The 23,481-nt window shown below is 37.1% G+C and overlaps 1 protein-coding gene across 7 annotated transcripts in view; it reads right to left on the bottom strand.

The window, feature by feature from the left end:
* Nucleotides 1-23,481, bottom strand: part of LOC150084219 (MAGUK scaffold protein DLG1-like) — an 855,099-nt gene that overhangs the window by 761,421 nt on the left and 70,197 nt on the right. For 6 of the 7 annotated variants that reach the window (XM_090375940.1, XM_090375935.1, XM_090375941.1 and 3 more), the window contains exons 2-3: nt 19,327-19,458; nt 12,674-12,706 (exon numbers count right to left, since the gene is read on the bottom strand). In XM_090375940.1, the coding sequence (XP_090232066.1) occupies nt 12,674-12,706; nt 19,327-19,458 (165 nt within the window). The remainder of the gene's footprint in view (nt 1-12,673; nt 12,707-19,326; nt 19,459-23,481) is intronic. The other variant, XM_090375938.1, reaches the window with a different exon arrangement.

The following is a 23,481-nucleotide window of genomic DNA, read 5'->3' as shown; positions in this document are numbered from 1 at the left end:
TACAGCCTAACCAAATGCCATTTCTAAATTTCTATGAGAAATTTGGTTAACTGTAATGCCATTATATGTGATCTAATGTATGCAAAGTGATATATGTACTTAAATCTATACAATTTAAATTAACAATCCCATTTATTAATGTTAGTAAAAATAGCTATGATACCTGTAACCCTCCTAGCACGTGCTGTACAGGGGTTAAAATTGAATAAATAAACAATTTTCAGTCCATATGTAAATTAGTATTAGTATCAGTAATGGCCGCATGGTGCAAGAAAGCCTATGGCTTATGCTGCACCAGCCAAAAAAAAAAAAAAAAAAAAAACTAATAATTAATAAAAGAAAAAGAAATTAAACCTGTCATCCAATGCATTTCCCTCACCCAAAGGTACTATTCAGATGACCTTTGAATTTCACCAAACTGTTAGCCTCTACCACCCATGTAATAATAATAATTTATTTATTTATTTTAATAATAATTTATTTATCCCTATTTTATGTTACACTATTTGGGAGATAATGGCAAAAAGGGTGGGGGAACACATAAGCCAATGGCTTTTTAGGGGGTGTTCCCTTAAAAAATGATGAATATACAAATATACAATTGAAAAATTGTACAGTTCTGAAATTGTACAGGTAATGTTCAACAGGAAAGACAAATAAATTGGAGTTTTTGTACATTTCTTTACAGAAGACTTTGAAAAGCATCACTACTTATAATATCATTGTGAACATTTTTACAATTAAATGATGAGAGAAAAGAAAAATGATGAGATACATGCACAGAAATTTACAAACTATTTGCCAACTGCTTCCTTTAACATTTGTACATTATTTCCATGTTGGTGTTTTCAAAACCCAGGAGTTGAGCGGAAGGTAATTTGAATCAGACATCCCTGGTGATGTGTTCAATTAGTAGTTTCTTGAATTGATTTAGTGAAGTGACATTTTTGATTTTTGCAGGAAGTTTGTTCCAAGTTTTAGCGCCTCTGTATTTTATACTTTTCTGACCTATGGCTTTTCTGAAAAGCGGAATCTTCAGGTTGGCTTCATTTCTTAGATTGTATGATATTTCTTCTTCGTCTGTGGTTATGAAAAAGGATCTGAGGAGAGGAGGAAAGTCTGCTGTCTTCATAGAATTGTAAACAAAGATGCTTAGGAGTCTCACCTCCTTGTATCTCGAACTAACCGATGCATTCCAGGGAAGGCCCAAAATTGAACGAACATCGATTGAGAATGGAGTTGATTCTCGCAAGGTTTTCTTGGCTGGTGGTACCCCATGAGATGATTCCACAGGTGAGGTGCGGCTGAATTAAAGAAAGGAATACTTGTCTGAGAAGGGAAGGAGACACCCAGGCAGAGGCCCTGGCGAGTATTCCCGCTAGTGACGAAGTTTTATTTCGTAAGGTTATCATTTGTTTTGCCCAATTTAGCTTATCATCTAGCCAGATTCCGAAAACTTGATTTCGTTCACCCTTTCGAGTTGTTTTTCTTTGTATGTTATGTGAAAATCTGTATTTAGTGGTTTATTTTTTGTTCTAAAGACCATATTTTTATTTTTCTGGATTCAGTATAAGCTGATTCTTTTGAAGCCAACTATGCATCACAGAGAGCAAGGCAGAGATTTTGAGTTGAAGCTGATTAGGGTCTTTATCTGTGACCAGGATGGAAATATCATCAGCATACGCTACTAGGTGAGAAGATGGAAGAAGAGAGAGAATTCAGACTCCTCTGGAGAAATAATAGATTTGAGTATGATTGATTTGTTCTTATGACAAACGGCAAAGTTCTCAAGGAGTAGGTTAATTTTCTCTCTCAAGCCAAGGTTATTGAATTTATCAAGTAGAATATTATGGTTTATGCAATCAAAAGCTTTAGATAAGTCAAGAAACAGTGCTATAGCATAGTGACCCTTTTCAAGACTATCAATGATCCTTGAGCAGAAGTCAACAACTGCAAGATCATTGGATCTTTTAGAGTGATAAGCATACTGTTGTTGATTGATGAGCTGATTTTATTGAAGAAAACCCATGAGTCTGCTTTGAACATTTTTTTTGAATAATTTTGTAAAAATTGAGAGTAGAGCTATTGGGCGAAAGTTGTTGATAGAGTTACAACGGTTTTCCTTTGGAACAGTGATGATTATTGCTTTTTTGAATTGGGAAGGGAATTTACCAGACTGAAAGGAGAGATTGAATATATATTTCAGTGGCGTAGGAATTGATTGAGCTAAGGACCTTTTTCAGCAGAGACGGAGATATTTCATCATAGCCAGGGGCTCCCTTTTCTTTCAATTGATTCCCTGCCTCTAAAATCTCTTGATAGGAGAGAGGAGTGAGAAAAAAAAAAAAGTTTCTGATTGAGTACTTGGCAGATTCTCTCATTTCATTGTCTCTGAAGTGAAGTTCGTCTTGAAAGAGATTATTCACACTTGATATAAAGTGGCTAGAGAAGGCAGAAGTTTTTAGCTCGTCATCTGAAATGGGTACCTCGTTTTCAACTACATCTCTGACGTAGCTCCGTGATTTTAGTTTCCTTCCCGGTAATAGTTTGTTCAAAAACTGTCCATTTTTTTTTGCTTGTTATGATACCTGTAAGTTGAGAACAATAGTATTTTCTTTTCTCTGACCGATTGCAGTCAGTAACTTTGTTTCTGTACATTATGTATTTAATTTTATCTGCTTCGATTCCTGTTGCTCTAGCAATTCTTGCAAAGTTGTCTCTTTTCTTTAACATATTACAAATCTTGTTTGAGATGAACAGGCATATTTTCCCTTTGTCCTGGTGGACTTTTTATTCCCTGGGCTCCTGATATATGACACGTATTTTTCATAGCTATTTAGGATACGCTTAAAAAAGCAGTTACTTGCAATTTCAGGATCACTTGTAGCAAGCACTCCATCCCACATTGACTGCTGCAGGTCGTGACAAAGCTGATTGAGAGAGTCTGGAGTGACAGATTTGAAACTGTGCATGATCTTGATCTCTGCTTCATTTATTTCATTTTCAATTACCATTAAGATGGGACGATGATCCTAAATAGTTGTATCAAGTATTGCATACGTGAGAGAGCATTAGCATTAGTAGAGGCATTTGATGCAAGAAAGCAAGCTTATGCAGCATCAGCCAAAAAAAAAAAAAAAAACCCCCACTTCCACTTCACCCCTCTGTTCGTTCAAAATACCTATCCAGCTGAGCCTTAAACTTATTTAAGCTATCAACCTCCACTACAAGGGATGGAAGTCTGTTCCACCAACCAACCAACAATCCACTGGCTAGAGGCAAATTTCCGCACGTCTATCCTACATCTGTCTTTCCTCAATTTGAATTTATGCCCTCTCAGGTGATTTTTCTGAGCTAGAGGAAGAATCCCATCAGCATTGAGCATGCTCAAACCATTCAAGGCTTTATACATCTCTATCAGATCACCTCGCTGGTGCCTAGTCTGCAGACACTGTAATTTGCAAAACTTAAGCCTTTCTTCGTAAGAGCACCCCTTTGTTCCATTCACTAATCTTGTTGCCCTTCTCTGTACTCGTTCCAGCAGCTCTACATCCTTCTTGAAATGAGGCCTCCAGGCCTGTATACAGTACTCTAGGCGTGGCCTGACCATTGCCTTATACAATGGAATAATCACCTCCTTATCCCTGCTGGAAAAATTCCTGTATATCATTGACAATACTCCATGAGCTACTCTTGCAGCCCGTCTGCACTGCTCAGAGAACTTCATATCTGCCTGCACAACCACCCCCAAGTCCCTTTCATTCTCTACCACTGTCAGTGTAGTACCACAGAGTTGATACGTTGCTCTGGGGTTGCTGTTTCCCATGTGTAGTACTTTACATTTGTCAATGTTAAACTTCATTTGCCACCTCTCAGCCCATCTGCTCAACCTTTCCAGATCCTGTTGCAGCAGCATAGTGTCAGTAGTCTCCTTGACAACCCTGCCAACCTTTGTATCGTCTGCAAACTTGGACATTAAGCCCGATATACCATCATCAATATCATTTATAAATACAGAAAACAATAATGGACCCAACACTGAGCCCTGAGGGACTCCACTAATAACATCAGTCAACGATGAGCAGTGTCCATTGATTACCACTCTCTGTCTTCTCCCCCTCAACCACCCCTTTATCTATAGCAGCAATTTGCCTCCAATGTCACACTGCTCCAATTTGTGTAGCAGTCTTCCATGTGCAACAGTATCAAAAGCCTTTCTAAGATCCAAGTATATAATATCAAAGTTATTCCCTGCATCCAGTTCTTTTGTGACTGCATCATAGTATCCAATCAAGTTGGTCAGGCAAGACTTCCCCTTAACAAAACCATGCTGTGTCTGAGCTATAACTGAAGTCTTGTCTAAATGATCCTGCAGTGCTTCTTTAACCAGTGCCTCCATTAATTTTCCTGGAACAGAAGTTAAGCTCACAGGTCTATAATTACTTGTGTCAGCCTTTGATCCTCCTTTGTGAATTGGGGTCACATTTGCACATTTCCAGTCCATGGGTACCTCCCCTGAGTCCAAGGAAGCTCTCATAATTATGGCTAAGGGTTTGCTTACTTCCTTTGCTGCCTCCTTTAATATAACTGGATAGATCCCACCCCGGGTGCCTTTCTTTTGTTTATCTTCAACAGTTTCTCCTCCACTTTACTCCCAGTTATTTCAAGATTCTGTAGCTTACTGCTAGAGTTGAATACACCTCTGGCATTCCCCTCGCTGAATAACTCCTCATGTGTGAATGTCGATGCAAAATATTCATTTAGTTTGTTAGATACCTAAGCAGGATCATCAACAGTTGACCCATCGATATCAAGTGGACCAATCTGATTCATCCCCTTCCTTCTAGAGTTTACATAAGTCAAGAACTCTTTGCTGTTTTTCTTTGCATTCCCAAATTGCGAAGTCAAGAAGAGAATTGTGGGACTCTCCCATTCTAGTCGGGATATCTCCATCAGTAAGAACAGAGAAACCATTTGAAGCAATGACATCTAGGAGGTCTTGCACCTGAAAGGAAGAGCTTTGAAGAATGTTAATATTAAAGTCACTAATCAGTAGAGGGCTTAGGGATTTGCTTGTGAAATGAGATAGTGTTATCAAGAGTTACAAGGAAGCTGTTAACTGAAGCTGAGGGAGGTTGGTATAGACACCAGATCACCAAAGATGCAATGCGGATAAAAGTGAGTTCACAAGCTTGATCAGGCAGATTTGAAATAGGAAAGGCAGAGCATCGCAGATGACTATGAACATAAATAGCAACTCCACCACCTTTTGAATCACCTCTGCAACTTTGCAAAAGAGAGTAGTCTGGAAGCAGATTCCATGATGTCAGTTGAGCGAGGATTTCATCGTTATGTAGGCAACTTATTCCAGTAATTTATAACTCGCTGGCTAAAATAAAACTTCCTGCAGTCCAATCTAAACATCCTCCCCCGTAACTTGAATTTATGTCCCCTAGTTCTAGCATCATAATCTTGAAAATTTCATCCTCATTCATTTTACTGATGCCTCTCAGAGCCTTAAACACCTCAATCAAATCTCCTCTAAGGTGTCTAGTTTCCAAACTCTGCAACCCACACATTCGAAGTCTTTCTTCATAAGGATGTCCTTTTGCTGATCTCAGCAGGCGAGTTACCCGTCTTTGCACCCTTTCAAGAAGCTCGATGTCTTTCTTTAGGTGCGGTCTCCATACTTGAACACAGTACTCCAAGTGTGGTCTAACAAAAGCCTTATATAATGGGATTATCACGTCCCTATCTCTACTTGCAAAAGTTCAATAGATCATCGATAGGACACCATGGGCCTTCCTTGCAACCTGTTTACAATGCTCAGAGAATTTCATATCTGACCGTATCATAACACCCAAGTCTCTTTCCTCCAGTACTTGGTTTAGTTGAACTCCACCCAAGTGAATAAGTTATTTTGGGATTACGGTTTTCCAGGTGTAATACCTTACACTTTGTTGGATTAAAGCATAGCTGCCATTTTTCTGACCATTCCTGAAGTCTATCTAGGTCTCTCTGAAGAAGCTCAGCTTGACAGTGATCATTAACTACTCTACAAATTTTAACATCATCTGCAAATTTAGATATCACGCCCGCCCTCCATCCCTTCATCAATGTCGTTTATAAAAATTAAAAACAACAGTGGTCCTAATACTGATCCTTGGGGAACCCCACTTCTTACATCAACCCAATCTGAGGAATATCCATTTATCACAACCCTCTGCCATTCTGATATCCATCTAAAGATTTTCCCAGTGATTCCGACCTGTTTCAGGTTATAAAGCAACAGCTCATGTGGGACTGAGTCAAATGCTTTGCTGAAATCTAAATATACGATGTCGAAATTATTCCTTAAATCCAGCTCATGAGTGACCCTTTCAAAATAGTGAACCAGATTTGTTAAACATGATTTTCCCTTTACAAAACCATGCTGAGTATCATTGAGAATTTCAATTCTATCCAAATGATACTGAATTCCACCCTTGTTCACTGCCTCCACGATTTTCCCTACCATTGAAGTCAGACTGACAGGTCGATAATTTTCCACTTCACTCTTAGAACCATATGTATGGGAGATACATTGGCACTTTTCCAATCCAATGGAATCTCCCCAGAGTCTAGTGATGCTTGCATAATTAGCCTCAATGGTTCAATGCACTCACTTGCCAACTCCCTTTAGATTATAGGATATATTCCATCAACTCCAGGAGCCTTACTGGCCTGTAGGCACGAAAGTTTTTTCATTAAATAATCTTGCGAAATTTCAATATCATTAATTACATATTTTTCAACTTCGCTCCCACAATTTCCCATTGCCACAAAAGATTTTTCTTCTGTAAATATCGATGCAAAATAACTGTTGAGTTCATCTGCAACGGCAGCTGGTGTATTTAATTCTATCACCGTTCCCTTACATGTGAAGAATTCCTTATCCCCCCCTTATACATGTGAAGAATTCCTTATCCCCCCCCCCTCCTCTTTGCTCTGTTTGCTAGGGATTTCTCATAAACTACCTTTGCCTGTCAAACCTTTTCTGTGGCTCTATTACAGATCATCTTGTAGCTGTTATAGGCTTCAGTACTTTTTATTGCTCTGTAACATTTCCATGCCACCATTTTCTGCTCAAATAATGTGGCAATTTCACTATTCATCCAACTTAGAACCCACCTCGTGGAGTATTTTTTTTAATGGTAAATACACATTCAAGGCATCTGTGATTAATGTTTTAAAAGCATACTACAGTTCAACTGTTCGTTCTCTGTGCGATATCTACCCAATTAATAGAGGCCATGTAGCACCTTAAGACATCATAATTTCCTTTTCTGAAATTATAACCCATTCCTTTGCCTTTTAACTACTACTACTACCTCTCTCTTCATCATCCACCGTAGAACTCCATAATCACTTCCTGCTACTGGTTCCTCTACTGTCAGCCCTGTTATGTCATCTGATTCATGGGTGATGATGAGGTCTAGGATATTCTTTTCTCTAGTATTTTCCCTAACATGTTGATACAAATAACAGTCATCTAGTTGTTTTAAAAATTTTGTTCCCCATGTCGAGTTTCCTTCCCATTTTCTCCAATCAATTAGAGGAGAATTGAAATCACCCATAATAAGACATTGACGCTTACTTGCCCATTCCATTTGCATGTAGAGGCTTTCATCATAAACTTCACAATCACCTGGTCTGTAGATTACTCCTACTCGTATTATACCTTTGTTTCCAACTATCTCACACCATACAGATTCTATACTAGCATGTGAAATGTCTGAATCTGGGAAAGCCATCATCACACACACAAGCTGTTTCTGATAAGAAGCATTACCCCATCACCCCTTCTATCTACTCTACCCTTCCTAAATACATTATACAAGCCGTACTGAAACTCATCATCCCCTATTTCCAGGTGGCACCACGTTTCCATAAGCCCTATTATGTCCACGTTACATGTTTTAACAGCGTCTCAGTAGCCAGGTGGGTAGGAGCAGCAGTGCGTAGCACACGCTTCTTGATTAGACCGGGGTTCGAGCCAGTGACCACCAAATACAGAGGATGCAGAAAGGTCAGGAAATGACCACAGCATATCCTGGAGCAATATGGCCTTAGTTGCTAATGCTCCTAAAAACAACAACTTGTTTTAACCAGCAGTTCGAATTCGCTCATTTTATTGGCGACACTTCTAACATTACTATATAAACAATTAAGACTTACTGTTCTTGTATATTTAACAACCCTAACACAACCCTTGAAGTTTTTTAGGCTCTCTTCCCTGGCATTAGCTACCCGCTCACTTGAAACGTTTCTGCCCCCAGAACATCTAGATAATAATGTCCAGTTGGGGAAACAGATAAGAACTCTTGAGGTATGTGCAAGAGTTACTTTGACCAATATCAGATGAACGCGTGTCAGTATTACCCACATCCCTCTCTTAACTAGCAGTTTCCCTGAACCTTTAAGGTATCCTCAACAATACTAGCAAAAACGTTTGCACCACCTTTGTTTAAGTGTATCCCATCTCTACAAAACAAATTCCTTCTACCTACAAGTGTGGGCCAAGCTGATAGAAATTTCCCCCCAAAAGCCTTGCAGAATCCTTCAAGTCTTGAGTTAATCCACAAGGCTTTTAACATATAATCCCTCTTATTGTGTCTGGGCAGAATTGCAGACAAAGAAAATTTCTTCTTTTAGCATGACAATACCAGACTCCTACAGAAAATTTCTTCTTTTAGCATGACAATACCAGACTCCTATACCAACATCCTGACAAGGGAAACCACTGCAGAATTTGGGTGGACTGCCCTGCTAATCTTCTTGTATAATTCCCAGCCTTGCCATCAGACTCACCTGTTTGGCTCTATAAAGGATGGCATCTATGGAAAACACTTTGATCACAACATTGCTGTCATTGCAGCCATCCAACCAAAGTCAGATGTGGCTCTTTGAAGCTGACAGCAACTTTTATAGGGGATAGAAAGAACACAAGCTCTGTTTCAGTGGTGGAAAAAATGGACACAAAGTGGTGGTGAATGTGTGAAAAAATAAATGTACGGTACAACCCGAGGTATCAGGTGACAACTTTAACACTTGCATTATAAGCAGTGTGTGTGTGTGTGTGTTTTGGAAATAAAATAAATTAGAATTTGTATCATCAATTTGATAGCATGGCCATGAAACATACTGGGGTGGGAGGAGTGAGATCTACAGTCAAAATCAGTTAAAGGTTCTTTATTGTTTGTACCAGGATAATTTTCATTATCCTGGTACAAACCATATGACCACGTTTCTCCCTGGAAAATAATGCCTAAACTTCTCCCGTGTCTTTTGGTCCAAAAGTATACTAGGTGCACATGACAGTGATGTCTTTATCTCTGGCCATGGTGAAAGACAATATGGTTAAAACATCCAGGTGGTGCCTGTTGAAAAAGCTAGCTCTTTTACCGTTGGACCAGTTAATTGCCCATGAGAGGGGAAACAAAAAGGGTGGTTTCTGAATTATACATGGAGTTACTGTAATTTCAGTAGGCCTCTCCAACTTCAGACATTAGTCATCTCAATTAAATTTCGAACATGTGCAAAGAGTTAAAAAATTTGTGAAAGTTAGTGAAAGAGAGATAGTTATCAAATCTTTCAAAAAATGTGGAACAAGCAATTCCCTTAATGGTCCTTGGAAATGAAGATAAATGAAAATTTGTCTTGTTGCCAGCTCTTATCGTTCAAAAAATATGGAAGGGGTGTGAACCATGATCGTTGTTCATGAAATCACGGTGCATTAATCAAGCCTTTTGTAATGGCACAAACCTGTGCCATTACAAAATCTTCACAAGTGGTTGATGCCATATGAAACCACATTTGATAGTTTTAGTCATGAAGCATCTTGATAGGAGTACATATGTTGGGAATTTTATTTACAATTAGCACCCCTAACAAAAATTAGCTGAAATTCAGAAGAAGGTATGGTGTTTTACTACAATCAATTAAGTTTTATTAATTATGCCCTTCACTCAACATTTATATAACATATAATAGTAATTTCTATAACACTGGTATACACTGATCTGTATATTTATACATATACACAGTTCATCAGTCATCCTCAATATTAATACCGGTCACTCTCACCTCAATTGCCTTTAAGTAAAGCACAACAGCTATTCAACCTGAGCTCCTTTATCTCCAGATCCAAGGACCCTACCAAGATTTGATCACTAACAATTCACTATTAAACCAATTTATGCTCACACATTCACATCTTAAACCTATACACTATTAAGCAAACTTTATTAAATTCAACACTTAATAATCTCTGTTCCTATCTGTTCACTTATCCCCACAATTATCAACTACTATATTGCTTAACTGTTCTATTATATACAAGTTACACTGCACAAATTTTATGCGAAAATTCATATACATTAGGACCTCATAAATCTGTTATCCTCAAGACATAGCACATGACAGATTTTTTAAATGTAGTTTTATGAATGTTGTGCACATAGCCTAAGTATAAAGGAATAATTTGTATTATGTATGTATTCCATATTTGGCAAGCTCAGGTGAACTGATATTTTATACGTGTCACACTCAGACGAGAATAATTTAATGCAGTTTTAATGATGATTATTAACAAAATAATTTAAAAATATTATTGGAAATCATATTTCAATATTTTTATTACATAATACAGCAGCTCTGATCGATCCCAATAACCTCCACATGCAATAGCTGCCAGCATTAAGCCAAAATGCAACCCCAAGCTGCTGCAATTGGTCCAGTTCATAGCATACATGCCTAGAGAACAAAGGTCGCAGGCTAAAAAAAAACCCTGCTTTTCATATGGGTATTGATTATCTAATGTTTTAATATGAAGTTTGAATACTGCAATATGATTTCAGTAATCGAATTACCATAAAAACTATACTACTGAACTAAGTAATACCGTAAACTAGTATTGAATCTCTCTCTTTAACCTATATTATTTAATTCATGGGTTGAAGATTGAGAAGATGGAAGAAGATAAAGATACTTGTGACATTAGACCTGAATTTCTGTAGATTGTAATTTTCAGGAAATATAAGTGAATGGAGGGTGTTCCAGAAAATGGAAGTTGAAAGAATAAATGAGAAAGAAGAAAAATTGCTCTGTGAGTTTGAAGTTGGACAGTAAAAGGATGCTGACTGGTTGCAGCACATGTCTGAACTATTTGGGGGGGGGGGGCAATTACAGAAGCCAATTCAGAAGAACAGTACCCATGGAAGTATCTACAGAAAAAGACACGCAGCAGAAACAGAACATCAATGAGAGATATATGTGAGAAAGTGGAGAGACTGTAAGAGATGGGTCGTTGTTGTTGTTATTTGGTTTTTAGGAGCATTAGCAACTAAGGCCATATTGCTCCGGGGATATGCAGTGGTCATTGCCTGACCTTTCCTCATCCTCCGTATTTGGTGATCACAGGCTCAAACCCCGGTCTAATCAAGAAGCGTGTGCTATGCACTGCTGCTCCTGCCCACCTAGCTACAGAGGTGTCAAGAGAGATGGTTCATTAATTAACCAAACTGCCCTCCTTTGAGTGGAATCTAAAAGCCTAAGAGATGTTATGGGGACATTGCCACAGATGTCGGAACAACATTCCATGGTAAGATGGATTTGGCAATTTTACAGAGTGAGCAGCTGTTTAGAAGAAAAGTAACACAGAGTGAAAGAGGAAACCCAGTTTTATAGATGCAGAGGAAGCAATATTAGTGATGTACTCAGAGCCGGACCAGGTGGGGCAAGCGGGGTGCCAGCCCCAGGTGCAACATTTTAAGGGCACATTTGACCAGTTATATATTTTAAAATTGCTTCATTTTTGATTTAATTACAATCAGACCAGTGTTTAACGAACTTCTTTATAGCGAATTTTTTTTAAATTCCTTTTGGTAATTACATTTAAAAGTTTCTGTAGAATGAAGAAAATTTCCATATAACGGATTACGAGAGACTTAACTTTGTATGCTTTGTTTCCACCTCTGGCCTTTAGGCAATTTAAGCAATTAGAAAGCGCAAATTAAAGGTTAAAGGGATTACCATTCCATAATCTAAGTGGAATGTTAAATGTATGCACCCACCTATCCCACATAATCATGCCAGTCAACTGCTTTCTATAGCCAGTAAGAAGATTAAGGTATTCCCGATGCGGATAATAGCTTCTGGTCAACTTATGTTCTTTGTTTAAAATAAAAATAAGAATTTTATTTTAAAAAAATACTGCACTATCTTTGTACATGCTACATATGATTCCAGAAATTTTTGTGATTTTATGAGAGTGAAAAAATTATAATTTCAGGATTTATAACCTACTCATGGAAAAAAATATCTGGGAGGAACAGTGTTTTACAAATTTCGAAAATAACAGAGAAACTCCAATTACAAACTTCTATAAAGTATGGCCCCTTTTTGTGACGTCACACCTCTGAGCTTTTTTGGTTTATCTTCCAGTGCTAACCACAGGAGGACAAAATTTTTCAAATATCTGTTGAAATAACAATAGATATTTGAAAAATTATGTTTTATCAATTCTGCATGATATAAAATCTGTAACCCCTTTACAACTTCTCCAATTCGTTCATGAGTATTGTCTAATAGAATGTTATCTAAATATAGAAATAGCACTATGAATTTTTCTTACCCTGCCTGTAACAGTAGCTTTTTGTGAAAGGTCCTTCACAAAGCAAGAAAAATTCAATTAAAATAATACACCTTCATTGCATATTTTTAGTTTATGTTATAATGTTAAAAGTACTATGTATTTTGTTTCTATGATTGTATACTAGATATATAAACAATCTATCTGGTTTTCTAATTTATACAAATAAATGAATATTTGAAAGTTTCTTTCTCTTTGATATTTTTGTTTTGTTATATTCCTTGTATTATATAAAGTCTTTTATTAATAAATATATGCAAATCGTAGACCGTTACAATAGTATTTTTTTATAAATTCATAAAGATTGCAGGGGCATAGCAAGTAGGGGAATTTACCCCAGGGGCCAAGCTTCAGGGGTTCAAACTGAAGGAATTATCTGTCACAATCAGGGGCACTAAGAAGACATGTTACCCTTGGGTATTGATAACCTTAGCTACTCTACTGAAAGATTGACTACCTGCATATAATGGGGACGTACTTATAACAGTTTTGCCCCAGGCATAGGATTGCCTAGTTCTGGCTCTGGATGTACTTATGCCAAGCGAGACAAGACTGAGTTTTAGAAGGATTGAAATCAATTGTTATCTTTGTCCTACAAGAGAATTAGCTGGAGATCAGCATTTAAGGAATTGACAGTGGATATTAGACAAGTTGAAGCTGTTTGCAAAGGGCAAGGTTTCTCAAACTGGAAGGTGGAATGCAATGTGCTATTATCAGCAAAACTATGGATAGCATTTCCAGTCACTGGAAGGTGATTAATATACAAGAGGAAAAGAATGAGAGAAAGAACTGAACCTTGGGGAACACCAGCATTAGTGGAGAAGTTAGAAGACTGAAGCCATCTGCCATCACCAGTAGTGAGCAGTTAGAGAGAAAAATGGATACCCAATTACAAAAAATAGTTGTAAAACCATAAGATAGAAGCTTATTTAGAAGACCTTTATACCAAACACAATCAAAAGCCTTTGAAATGTCAATAGCCACTGCTTACGTTTTACCAGACTTTTCCATTGAATTTGTCCATAGATGGGTAACATATCTACAGTGTATCTGCAGTGGATCAGCATTGATGGAATCCATATTGGTGATCATTGATCAGATGGAAGGTTTCTCGATAATTTAAGAGTTGGCAGTTAATGGGATATAATTGGATGGGGGAGATTTGTCATCCTTCTTGCAAAACAAATGATTTTATACGTTGCAAATGCAAAGTAAATGCATCTATAAGATATGTAGAGCAGAAACACATTATAGTGTTTGATAATTATAAAATAATGAAATTAATGCAAAAATCCAGCGCCTGCAGAATTTTTTTTAAGTTCGATGAGCATATTTCCCTGCTTTCCTTGTAGGGTTAACTCCCTCATAGGAATATTCAAAAAAGGACTGTATTTCTGATAATTCTCAATTTTTGAATGTCAGATTTTATGAGGTTCTACTATATCTATGCTTGGATACCAGTTTGGGCCAAACAACATACAAAAGTTTGCTTTGCATTAAAAAAAACAGCATGCAGCATTACACAATTCAAGTATTAGTTATATAGTGCAAGGAAGTCACAGGCATTTTGGGGCACCAGCCAGTTAAAACTAAAGAACTGTAATGGACTTGGCCAGGACACACAGCTCAATGACATGATGACAGATGGACTAAGAAAATAAGAGAATGGTACCCAAGAGGAGCTAAAAGAAAACCTGGAAAACAATAACGGAGATGGACAGATGATATTCAAGAGTTAGAGGGCAGTAAATGTATGGCCTTTGCACAAAACAGAAGGAACTGGAAAGTTGCTGGTGAGGCAACATATCTTTCATCATAAGGCACCCTTTTTCAGAACTCACCAAGGAAGTTACCCATCTTTCTGCCATTTCAAGAAACTCAATGTTGTTTTTTTTTTTTTTTTTAGGTACAGTCCTCATACTTGGACATAATGTTCCAATTACATTCTTAAAATTGGCTTACATAGTGGGATTATCTCCCTTTCTCTACAAAGCAAATGTACAATAAATTATCGATAGGACACCATGGGCTTTCCTTGCTGCCTGTGTTTACATTACTCAGAGAACTTCATGTCCATCTATATCATAACTCCCAAATCCCTTTCTTTCTCTACTGTTTTTAATTTAACCCGATGTGTATAATTGAACCGCAAAATAAGTGATACACTTATACTAAGTATATTTTGGAATTGCCATTACTCTTCATTTTGCTACATTAAAACTATCACTCTTCTGACCATCCTTGAAGCTTATCTAAGTCATCCTGAAAAAGTGCTGCTTGGCAATAATCATTAACCAGTCTCCTAATCTTCATATTGTCTGCAAATTTTGACATCATGCCTTCTATCTCTCTCTCCATCGATATCATTTATGAAAATCAGAAATACAATAATGGTCCCAGGACTGATCCTTATGGGATCCTGCTTGTAACATTAGACAAATCTGAACAACAACCATTAATGTCAACTCCTGCCTCTTGCCCTGCAATCCATATCAGAACCTTACCTGAGATCTAAACAGGTTCCAACTTATACAGTAACCTCTCATGAGAGACTGGGTCAAATGCTTTGCTGAAATCCAAATTAACAATGTCAAAATTATTCCTACATCTAGCTCATTAGTAACCGTGTCAAAACAGGTAACCAAATTAGTTAAATTTGATTTTCCCTTGTGTAGCATTCAGATTTCCATTTCTATCTAAATGTTCCTATACTGCACCCTTTATCACTGTCTCCAATGAAGTCAGACTGACTGGCCTGCAGTTACCACTGTAACTAAAACCACCTTTGTGTATTGGCAATCAAAATTGCTAATTACATTAGCATTGATTCTTTAGATTGGAAAAATGCTAATGACATTAGCATTTTTCCAATCTAAAGAATCTCTCACAAGTCGAATGATGCCTTCATAATTCATCTTTATGGTTAATAAAGTACCTCCCCCCCCCCTCAGTACCTCCCCCATAATTATGGAGTATACATGCCATCAACTAAAGAAGCATTACTACCTTTAGCTTTGAAAGCTTTTTTTATTAGGAAAAAAAGTCTTCTGTAATTTCAATATCCCTAATTTTTTGCTTCCCAGCTTTGCTTGCAGTTTTTTCTCCATGTCACAAAGGAGTCTTTCATCTATAAATATCAGTGAAAAACACCTGTTCAGTTCATCCATCCTTTGCTCTCTTAGCCAGTGATTTCTCATACTAAACCAGCCTTTGCCACCCATATCTTTTTTTTTTTGTGATACTGTTATAGATCCTTTGACTATTTACTCAGTTGATAGAGGTTACATAGTATCTTAATCTGTCATAGTCTCCTTTCCTGAAATTAAAAACCATGCCTTTAGCTTTAATTGCAACTTCTTCCTTCATCTTCCAACTAGAAACCGCATGACCTTCCTGCTAAAGGTTCGTGTACTGTGAGCCCAATGATGACACTTGATTTGTGGGTAATGATCAGGCCTAGAATTTTATTACCCTAGTATTTTCTCTAGAATGATATAAATAATAGTCAACCAGTATATTTAAAAATTTTGTCTCCACAGTGAGTTTCCCTCCCACTTACTCCAATCAATAAGGGGCAACTTGAACAAAGGCTCTCATCATATGTTTCACAATCTTCTGGTCTGTGGTATATCCTAGCTCTTAGTTTACCTTTGCATCCAATCATTTCACACCACACAGATTCTGTGCTGATGCATAAGTTCTGTATCTGGAAAAGTATTTGTTGTGCTCAGGCTACTTCTGATAAGAAGCATTACCCCCCCTCCATAAACCTTCTAGCTTGCCTACCCTTCCTAAATACATCACATGTCATAGTGAAACTTGTCATCCCCTATTTCTGGATGAAACCATGTTTTCATTTACTCTTATTTTATCAGCATCAGTTGTCCTAACCAGAAGTTAGGATTCATTCCTGTAATTGACATCAACTCCCTCCACCCCAACATTACTGTAGACCAGTGTTTCCCAATTTTTTTTATTCACGGAACACTTTTCATCTCACAATATATTCACAGAACACATCTCACAACATATTCACAGAACACAAGTTTAGCGGGAGCCAAAGAACTGTTGCTAATATTTTACTACATATGAAGCACTGTGCATCAGGAGCATCTTTATTTCCAACACATGTAAAGCCAAAATTCAAATAACTGTCATTATACTTTCGTTTTGGCCTTTTATTAGTTGGTTCCTGTTTTTTCACTTCAGATTTTTGGGGAACAAAAGGCTGCGATTGTTCATCCTCACTTTGAAGTGTGACAATATTGTGTTTGTTTTCATCAACCACAGTTGCACTACTAGAAGTACTTTGTTTCTCATTTTCAAGTTCCTTTTTTCAATCACAAATCCATGGTCACATAGTTTAATAATAATATTTCAAAATACTAATAATTTAAAAAAAAAATTTATACAAAGAAGTGAGTTTAGTTATGATATGGGTTCGCTCCTCTCCTTCAACCTGTGTACTCCAGGCTAAATTGCATACTAGATCACCACATTGCTACTTTTCATAGATGTCATTACCTGTACGCATATTTCTCTATGCAAAGCCTGTGTGAAAATAAAGCGTTCCGGGGACTATTTGATTATTAGTCTATGCCAGTATATTAATAAACGAAAAAAAATGTTAAATATATTATTATAATGATACAAAAGTAGTGTACACGACAAATATGCAAAATTTATTTATTTTATTTTCTTTAATTATTAATTAAGATTTTTTGCGGAACACAGTTTGAGAAACACTGCTGTAGACTAACAACTGTGTCTACAGTAATATCAGGAACGGTAAACTATACAAAAGCACAATTAAGTATTTCTAGATAGTTTACTATCCTGACATACCCCTTGAAGTTATTTGTTTCTCTAGCATTACCTTCCAGTACATTAAGAAGCTAATGAACATCACTACCTTAGCACATCTTGTCAATATCAGTTGTGGCAACAAACAAGAACTTTTGAGATGGATGCAGGAAACATCAGTTAGTAGAGTTTAAGTATGAGGTATATACTTATATATCCACTCGTATATATCCACTCGTTACTCATAGTCAATAACATTGTCCGCTTTAAGTAAAATTTCTGATACTAACAGTTCATATTACTCAAGCACAATAAGACTTATGCTCACTTCATACAGCTACTTCATCTGTTTAAATACAATGATTCTCTACAATCTATAAATGAAATGGGGGTTTGGTGATCTCCCCTTCACTTTAACAATTGTGGATGTTTAGAATTAAGTTCTTTAATACTTCATATTCCTAAAATTTATCATATTTCCTTGCCACTATTATCATACCACTTTCATCCAGCTTGCTTAGCAAGAATTTTAACAGTCTGTCCTTCATGGCTCACATAATCCCTACTCTCCTTGGGAAAGACTTGGCTAACTGTTCAGACATTTATGTAATTCACAAAATTGAAAAGGGCTCACATTATTGATTCAGCATTGCCAACTTGTGCAGCCCCTGCTCCCACTATTACATACCCCTCAGATCCTATGGGGACTTAGAGTATAAACAGTAAATTTATTTTATTTCAATATCCAAACGTCTTCAACCATTCCTGGGGTTTGAAGCAATGCCGGTGCCTACAGTGTTCACTATCTTCCAGATCATACTCATTTCAAAATTTTGCAAACTAGTGAGAACATGAGATGGTATCATTACCATAAACTTTATTTACTAATTCATAGGTTTCAATCACACATTTTCCTCAACTTGAAACAATATTTAACGTTTACTCTTTGTTCCATCGACACAAATGAACAATACAACAGCTCTAACATGACTGCGTGTAAATGATCTGCCTTCACAACAGCAAAGTGGTGATAATTACTGTCTTCCCACACTGAGTAGAAAACGCCTCAGTTCGAATCCCATCAATGAAGTGAAGAGATCTTTATTGTCTCTTTTCACAACATAGCTGAGTTAGTCTATCTCAGGCAAAAGGGTTGCACGGATTTTCTCATGGAAACTTAAGTTTTTCAGCCATCAAACACCAAAATGACCAAAGAACACATGCAATTACAGCAACAATATACTCATGTCTCATAGCTTTGGCACTTAACCCACATCTAACAAATGACCATATAGAAGGAAGCAGTTATGTAGGTGTGGGTTCTAGAACTGATGCAGAACACAGCTGCCACTGTGTACTACATTATCACAGTCATAAAACTTTGATATACAACATACCAGAATCAGTCTTGGAACTGATCTGTCAATCCCTGTATAAATCGTTACAAATTACTTGTATTATATTCTGTATTGAAAAAATTAGGAAAACAACCAGAAAGGCAAATACAATTTGCCTTTCTAGTTGTTCCCCACATTTTGACTCCCAGTTTTTTTGTTTATTTTTTAAGCATTCTAAAGGCATTTTCTCTTTCTCTGTTTCCTCTATTTGTTCAATATCAACTCAATTCTTTTTATTTATTTTTTTTTTTTGCACTCCACTGTTTATTAAAAATGTAAAAATTTTACATTGAAGAGGATTAATATGATAGTCAATGGTGCTGGCACTAGTATGATTCATATACCTGTTAGCAGGTTAAGTTCAAAATTATTGTAATGATTACATGAAATATCCATGCATTATTTTTTCAATTACTGCTAAAACAGTTTACTTACCTAACAAAGCTTGAAACAGTCTGCTCTTAAAAATTCGAATTACCCGCTCTATTGCATTGCGTAACTGCTTGTCTTGTGGTTTTGTTAATTTACTATGGTATTCTTCTAGAAGCTCTAATGCTCGATGTGCCTCTGTAACAAGAAAAAAATCTGTTGCACTTAAAACTATAAATTATCCTCTAAACTTATCATCATCAGCAGTATATAAGTAAAAGGGTATGTCTGCCAGAGGAAAAAGTTGATAACGTTGTAAAGCATATCTTTTAAGGGCACAAAAGGTGATATTGTTATACACGTTGGCACCAATGACATTAAGAGTAGAAGATCTGCAGATTTACTTAACAAGTACAGGTCAATGTTGCAAAAAAGTCGTGAGTTAGGGTTAAATTTGAGAGTGTCTGCAATTCTGCCCAGACACGATAGGAGGAAGTACATAATGAGAGCCTTGTCAATCAATTCAGCCCTGCAGGGAATGTGCAAGGCTCAAGGGGTAGAATTTTTTTCAGCGTGGTCTGTGTTTGTTAACAGGAGAGACTGCTTCTACAGGGATGGGATACACTTAAATAAAAAGGGTGCAAGAATATTTACTGATGCTATCGAGGCAGTGTTAGGTGGGTTGGAAAACTGCTAGCTTGGGGGGTATTAAAGTATTAAAGATATAATTACCATCAGGGGTAAAGGAAAGGATTTTTGCTTCCATAAAGGTGAGTACAGTGGTCTCATACAGCTTTTAAATTCTGTACAGTAGGATCAAAACTGACGATGTTACCAACAGTAAATTCTAAGTGGGAAGCATTCAAGGAATTAATCGTGGAAGCTACTAAAAGTTTCATACCTATTAAGAAATATTGTTCAAGGTTTAGGCCTAAATGGTTATCAAATGAACTAATGAGACTCATGACAGAGAAGAAAAATGCATGGGATGGACATAAATTATCAAGAGACTCAGAAGCCTATGGCAGATATAAGCTAGTCTGTAATCAGATCACAAAGGAGGTTAGGCAGGCGAAGGCAGATTACGAGAAATCTTTGGTAAAGGATGCTAAGAAAAACAGCAAGGATTTCTTAACTTATATAAACTAAAAGGAAAGGGATGAATCTGTTTGGTCCACTTGATATCGATGGTTCGACTGTTGATGATCCTGCTCAGATAGCAAACAAACTGAATGAGTATTTTGCATCTACATTCACACGTGGGGAGTTATTAAGGTTTGAAAATGGAAAAAGGTTATCAAATTTTAGCAGGGTGCTTAATGATTTTGTAATAACTGAGAGCAAAGTGGAGGAGAAATTGTTGAAGTTAAACATAAGAAAGGCACCTGGGGTGGATGGGATCTATCCAGTTATATTAAAGGAGGAGGCAAAGCAACTAAGCAAACCCTTAGCCATATTTATGAGAGCATCCTTGGACTTAGGGGAGGTCCCCACGAAGTGGAGATGTGCAAATGTATCCCCAATTCACAAAGGGGGATCGAAGGGTGACATGAGTAATTACAGACCAGTTAGTTTAACTTCTGTTCCGGGTAAAATAAGGGAGTCACTGGTTAAAGATGCATTGCAGGATCATCTAGACAAGACTGCAGAAATAATTCAGACACAGCATGGGTTTGTTAAGGGAAAGTCTTGTCTGACAATTTCAATAGGATATTATGATGTGGTAAGAAAGGAACTGGATGCACAAAATAATTTTGATATCATATATTTGGATTTCAGGAAAGCTTTTGACACTGTTGTACATGGAAGACTATTGTACAAATTGGAGCAGAATGGTATTAACGGTAAGTTGTTACAATGGATAAAAGTATGGTTGAGTGGGAGAAGACAGAGGGTGGTAATCAATGGGTGTTGCTCTTCGTGGACTAATGTTATTAGTGGAGTCCGACAGGGTTCGGTGTTGGGTCCACTGTTGTTTTCTATATTTATCAATGATATTGATGAAAGTATATCAGGCTTAGTGTCGAAGTTTGCAGATGATACAAAGGTTGGTAGGGTTGTTAATGACAGTAATGGCAGTGTGCTACTGCAACAGGACCTAGAAAATTTGGGCATGGGCTAAGAAGTGGCAACTGAAGTTTAACCTTGACAAATGCAAAGTACTGCATATGGGTAGAAGTAACCCCAGAGAAACGTATCAACTGTGTAGTACTACACTTAAGGTGGTAGAATATGAAAAAGACCTGGGAGTAATTGTGCAGTCAGATATGAAGTTTTTGAGCAATGCAGACAGGCTGCCAGGGCAGATCATGGGGTTTTGTCAATGATATATATAGGAATTTTGCTATCTTGGAAAAGGAGGTGATTGTCCCTCTGTATAAGGCAATGGTCAGGCCACGCCTTGAGTACTGCGTACAGGTCTGGAGGCCTCATTTTAGGAAGGATGTAGATTTACTTGAGCGTGTACAGAGAAGGGCAACAAGATTGGTGAGGGGAATGAAGGGATCCTCTTACCAAGAGAGGCTTAAGTTCTGCAAATTGCAGTGGCTGGAGACTAGGCACCTGTGCGGTGATCTGATTGAGGTGTATAAGGCCTTGAATGGGTTGAGCACGCTGAATTCTGATGGGATCCTTCCACTTGTTCAGATTACAAACCTAAGGGGCATAAATTCAAATTAAGAAAAGACAGATGTAGAATAGATGTGCGGAAATTTGCCTTTAGCCAGCGGGTGGTTAATTGCTGGAACAAACTTCCATCTGTCATTGTGAAAGTTGATAGGTTAAATAAATTTAAGGAGGAACTGGACAGGCATTTGGAGGGAATGATGTGACTTTTTTTTTTTTTTTTTTTGGCTGATGCTGCATAAGCTCATACACTTGCTTTCTTGCATCACATGCCACTACTACTACTAAAACTAAATAGAGGTATTATTTACATGCCAGCAGAGAAATACCAAAATGTGATTTACTACTATTTCATGAAACTGTAATTGGCATATGCCCATTAAAAAGTAAACTGCACACACTACAAAAATTTTAGACTGATGTAAACTGAATACATACATAAGTGGGGGAAAATGATTTTTTATATCTTCACCAGAAAGTATATCCAAAGGTCATTTTTTTTCCTTGGGTATAAATGTATGAAATTACAGAAAATAATTTGCTCATGCATTCTTTGCCAGCAAATTCTCATAATATGCTTAGCTTGCCTAACCTCCTTGCAACCTGATTACAGATTATTTTATATCTACTGCAGGAATCTGCATCATTTGATAATTTATATGCATCCCACACATTTTTATTTGTTGCACAAGTCTCATCAGTTCATCTCACATCCATTTAGGTCTATGCCTTAAGCTGTATCTCTTAGTTGTATAAAAAGCATAGTAGCTTATACAGTAACATCCCTGAATACTTCCCATTTAGAATTTGCTCTTGGTAACATCACCAGTTGGTCCCACTGCATAGAATTTAAAAACTGTCTGAAACTGCTGTAGTCAACTTTATGAAAGCAAAAGCCCTTTTTCTTGCATTTAACAGTAGTTACAACTTTAAGTAAATCCCACATCAATACACTGTGATCACTGCCACCTAGAGGAGTCTTAGCAGCAGATTCTTAATGTCTAAACACATCTATACCTGTCAGTCACAAAGGAAATATGCATATCTCATACATGGATTCCAATGTACATGCTATGCATACTACACATTCCATGATTACTGTGGTATATATGGAATGTGTAACTAAGAAAACAATTCTCACTTATTTGTAAAAAAAAAAGTGAACATGATAGAATGGTGTGGATTTTTAGAATTAGTACTAAAAATAGACCCAGAAACACCACAAATTTTGGAAAAAAACATCAAAATATATGCAGAGCAGTAAACATATAAAAAGAAATAATAAAAGTCTATCTTCAGCTTTTTTACAACTGATGTTTGTTCACATCTAATTTAATAATGGTAGGTGAGAATTAGTCAGTATTATTTGAGGTTATTGTTATTTGGTTTTTAGGAGCATTAGCAACTGAGGCCATATTGCTCCGGGAATATGCAGTGGTCATTCCCTGACCTTACGGAGGAGGGGGCATCCTCCGTATTTGGTGGTGACAGGCTCAAACCATGGTCTAATCAAGAAGCGTGTGCTACACACTGCTGCTCCTTCCCACCTGGCTATGGAGGCGCCTTGAGGTTATTACTTAACTGTAAACTCCCTCG

This window comes from Mastigoproctus giganteus, chromosome 6 (genome assembly GCF_048544385.1).
Source record: "Mastigoproctus giganteus isolate SK-2022 chromosome 6, ASM4854438v1, whole genome shotgun sequence".
In the NCBI taxonomy this organism is placed as follows: domain Eukaryota; kingdom Metazoa; phylum Arthropoda; class Arachnida; order Uropygi; family Thelyphonidae; genus Mastigoproctus; species Mastigoproctus giganteus.
Note: the sequence above shows the minus strand (reverse complement) of the source record. Positions and strands in the feature narration are given on the sequence as shown.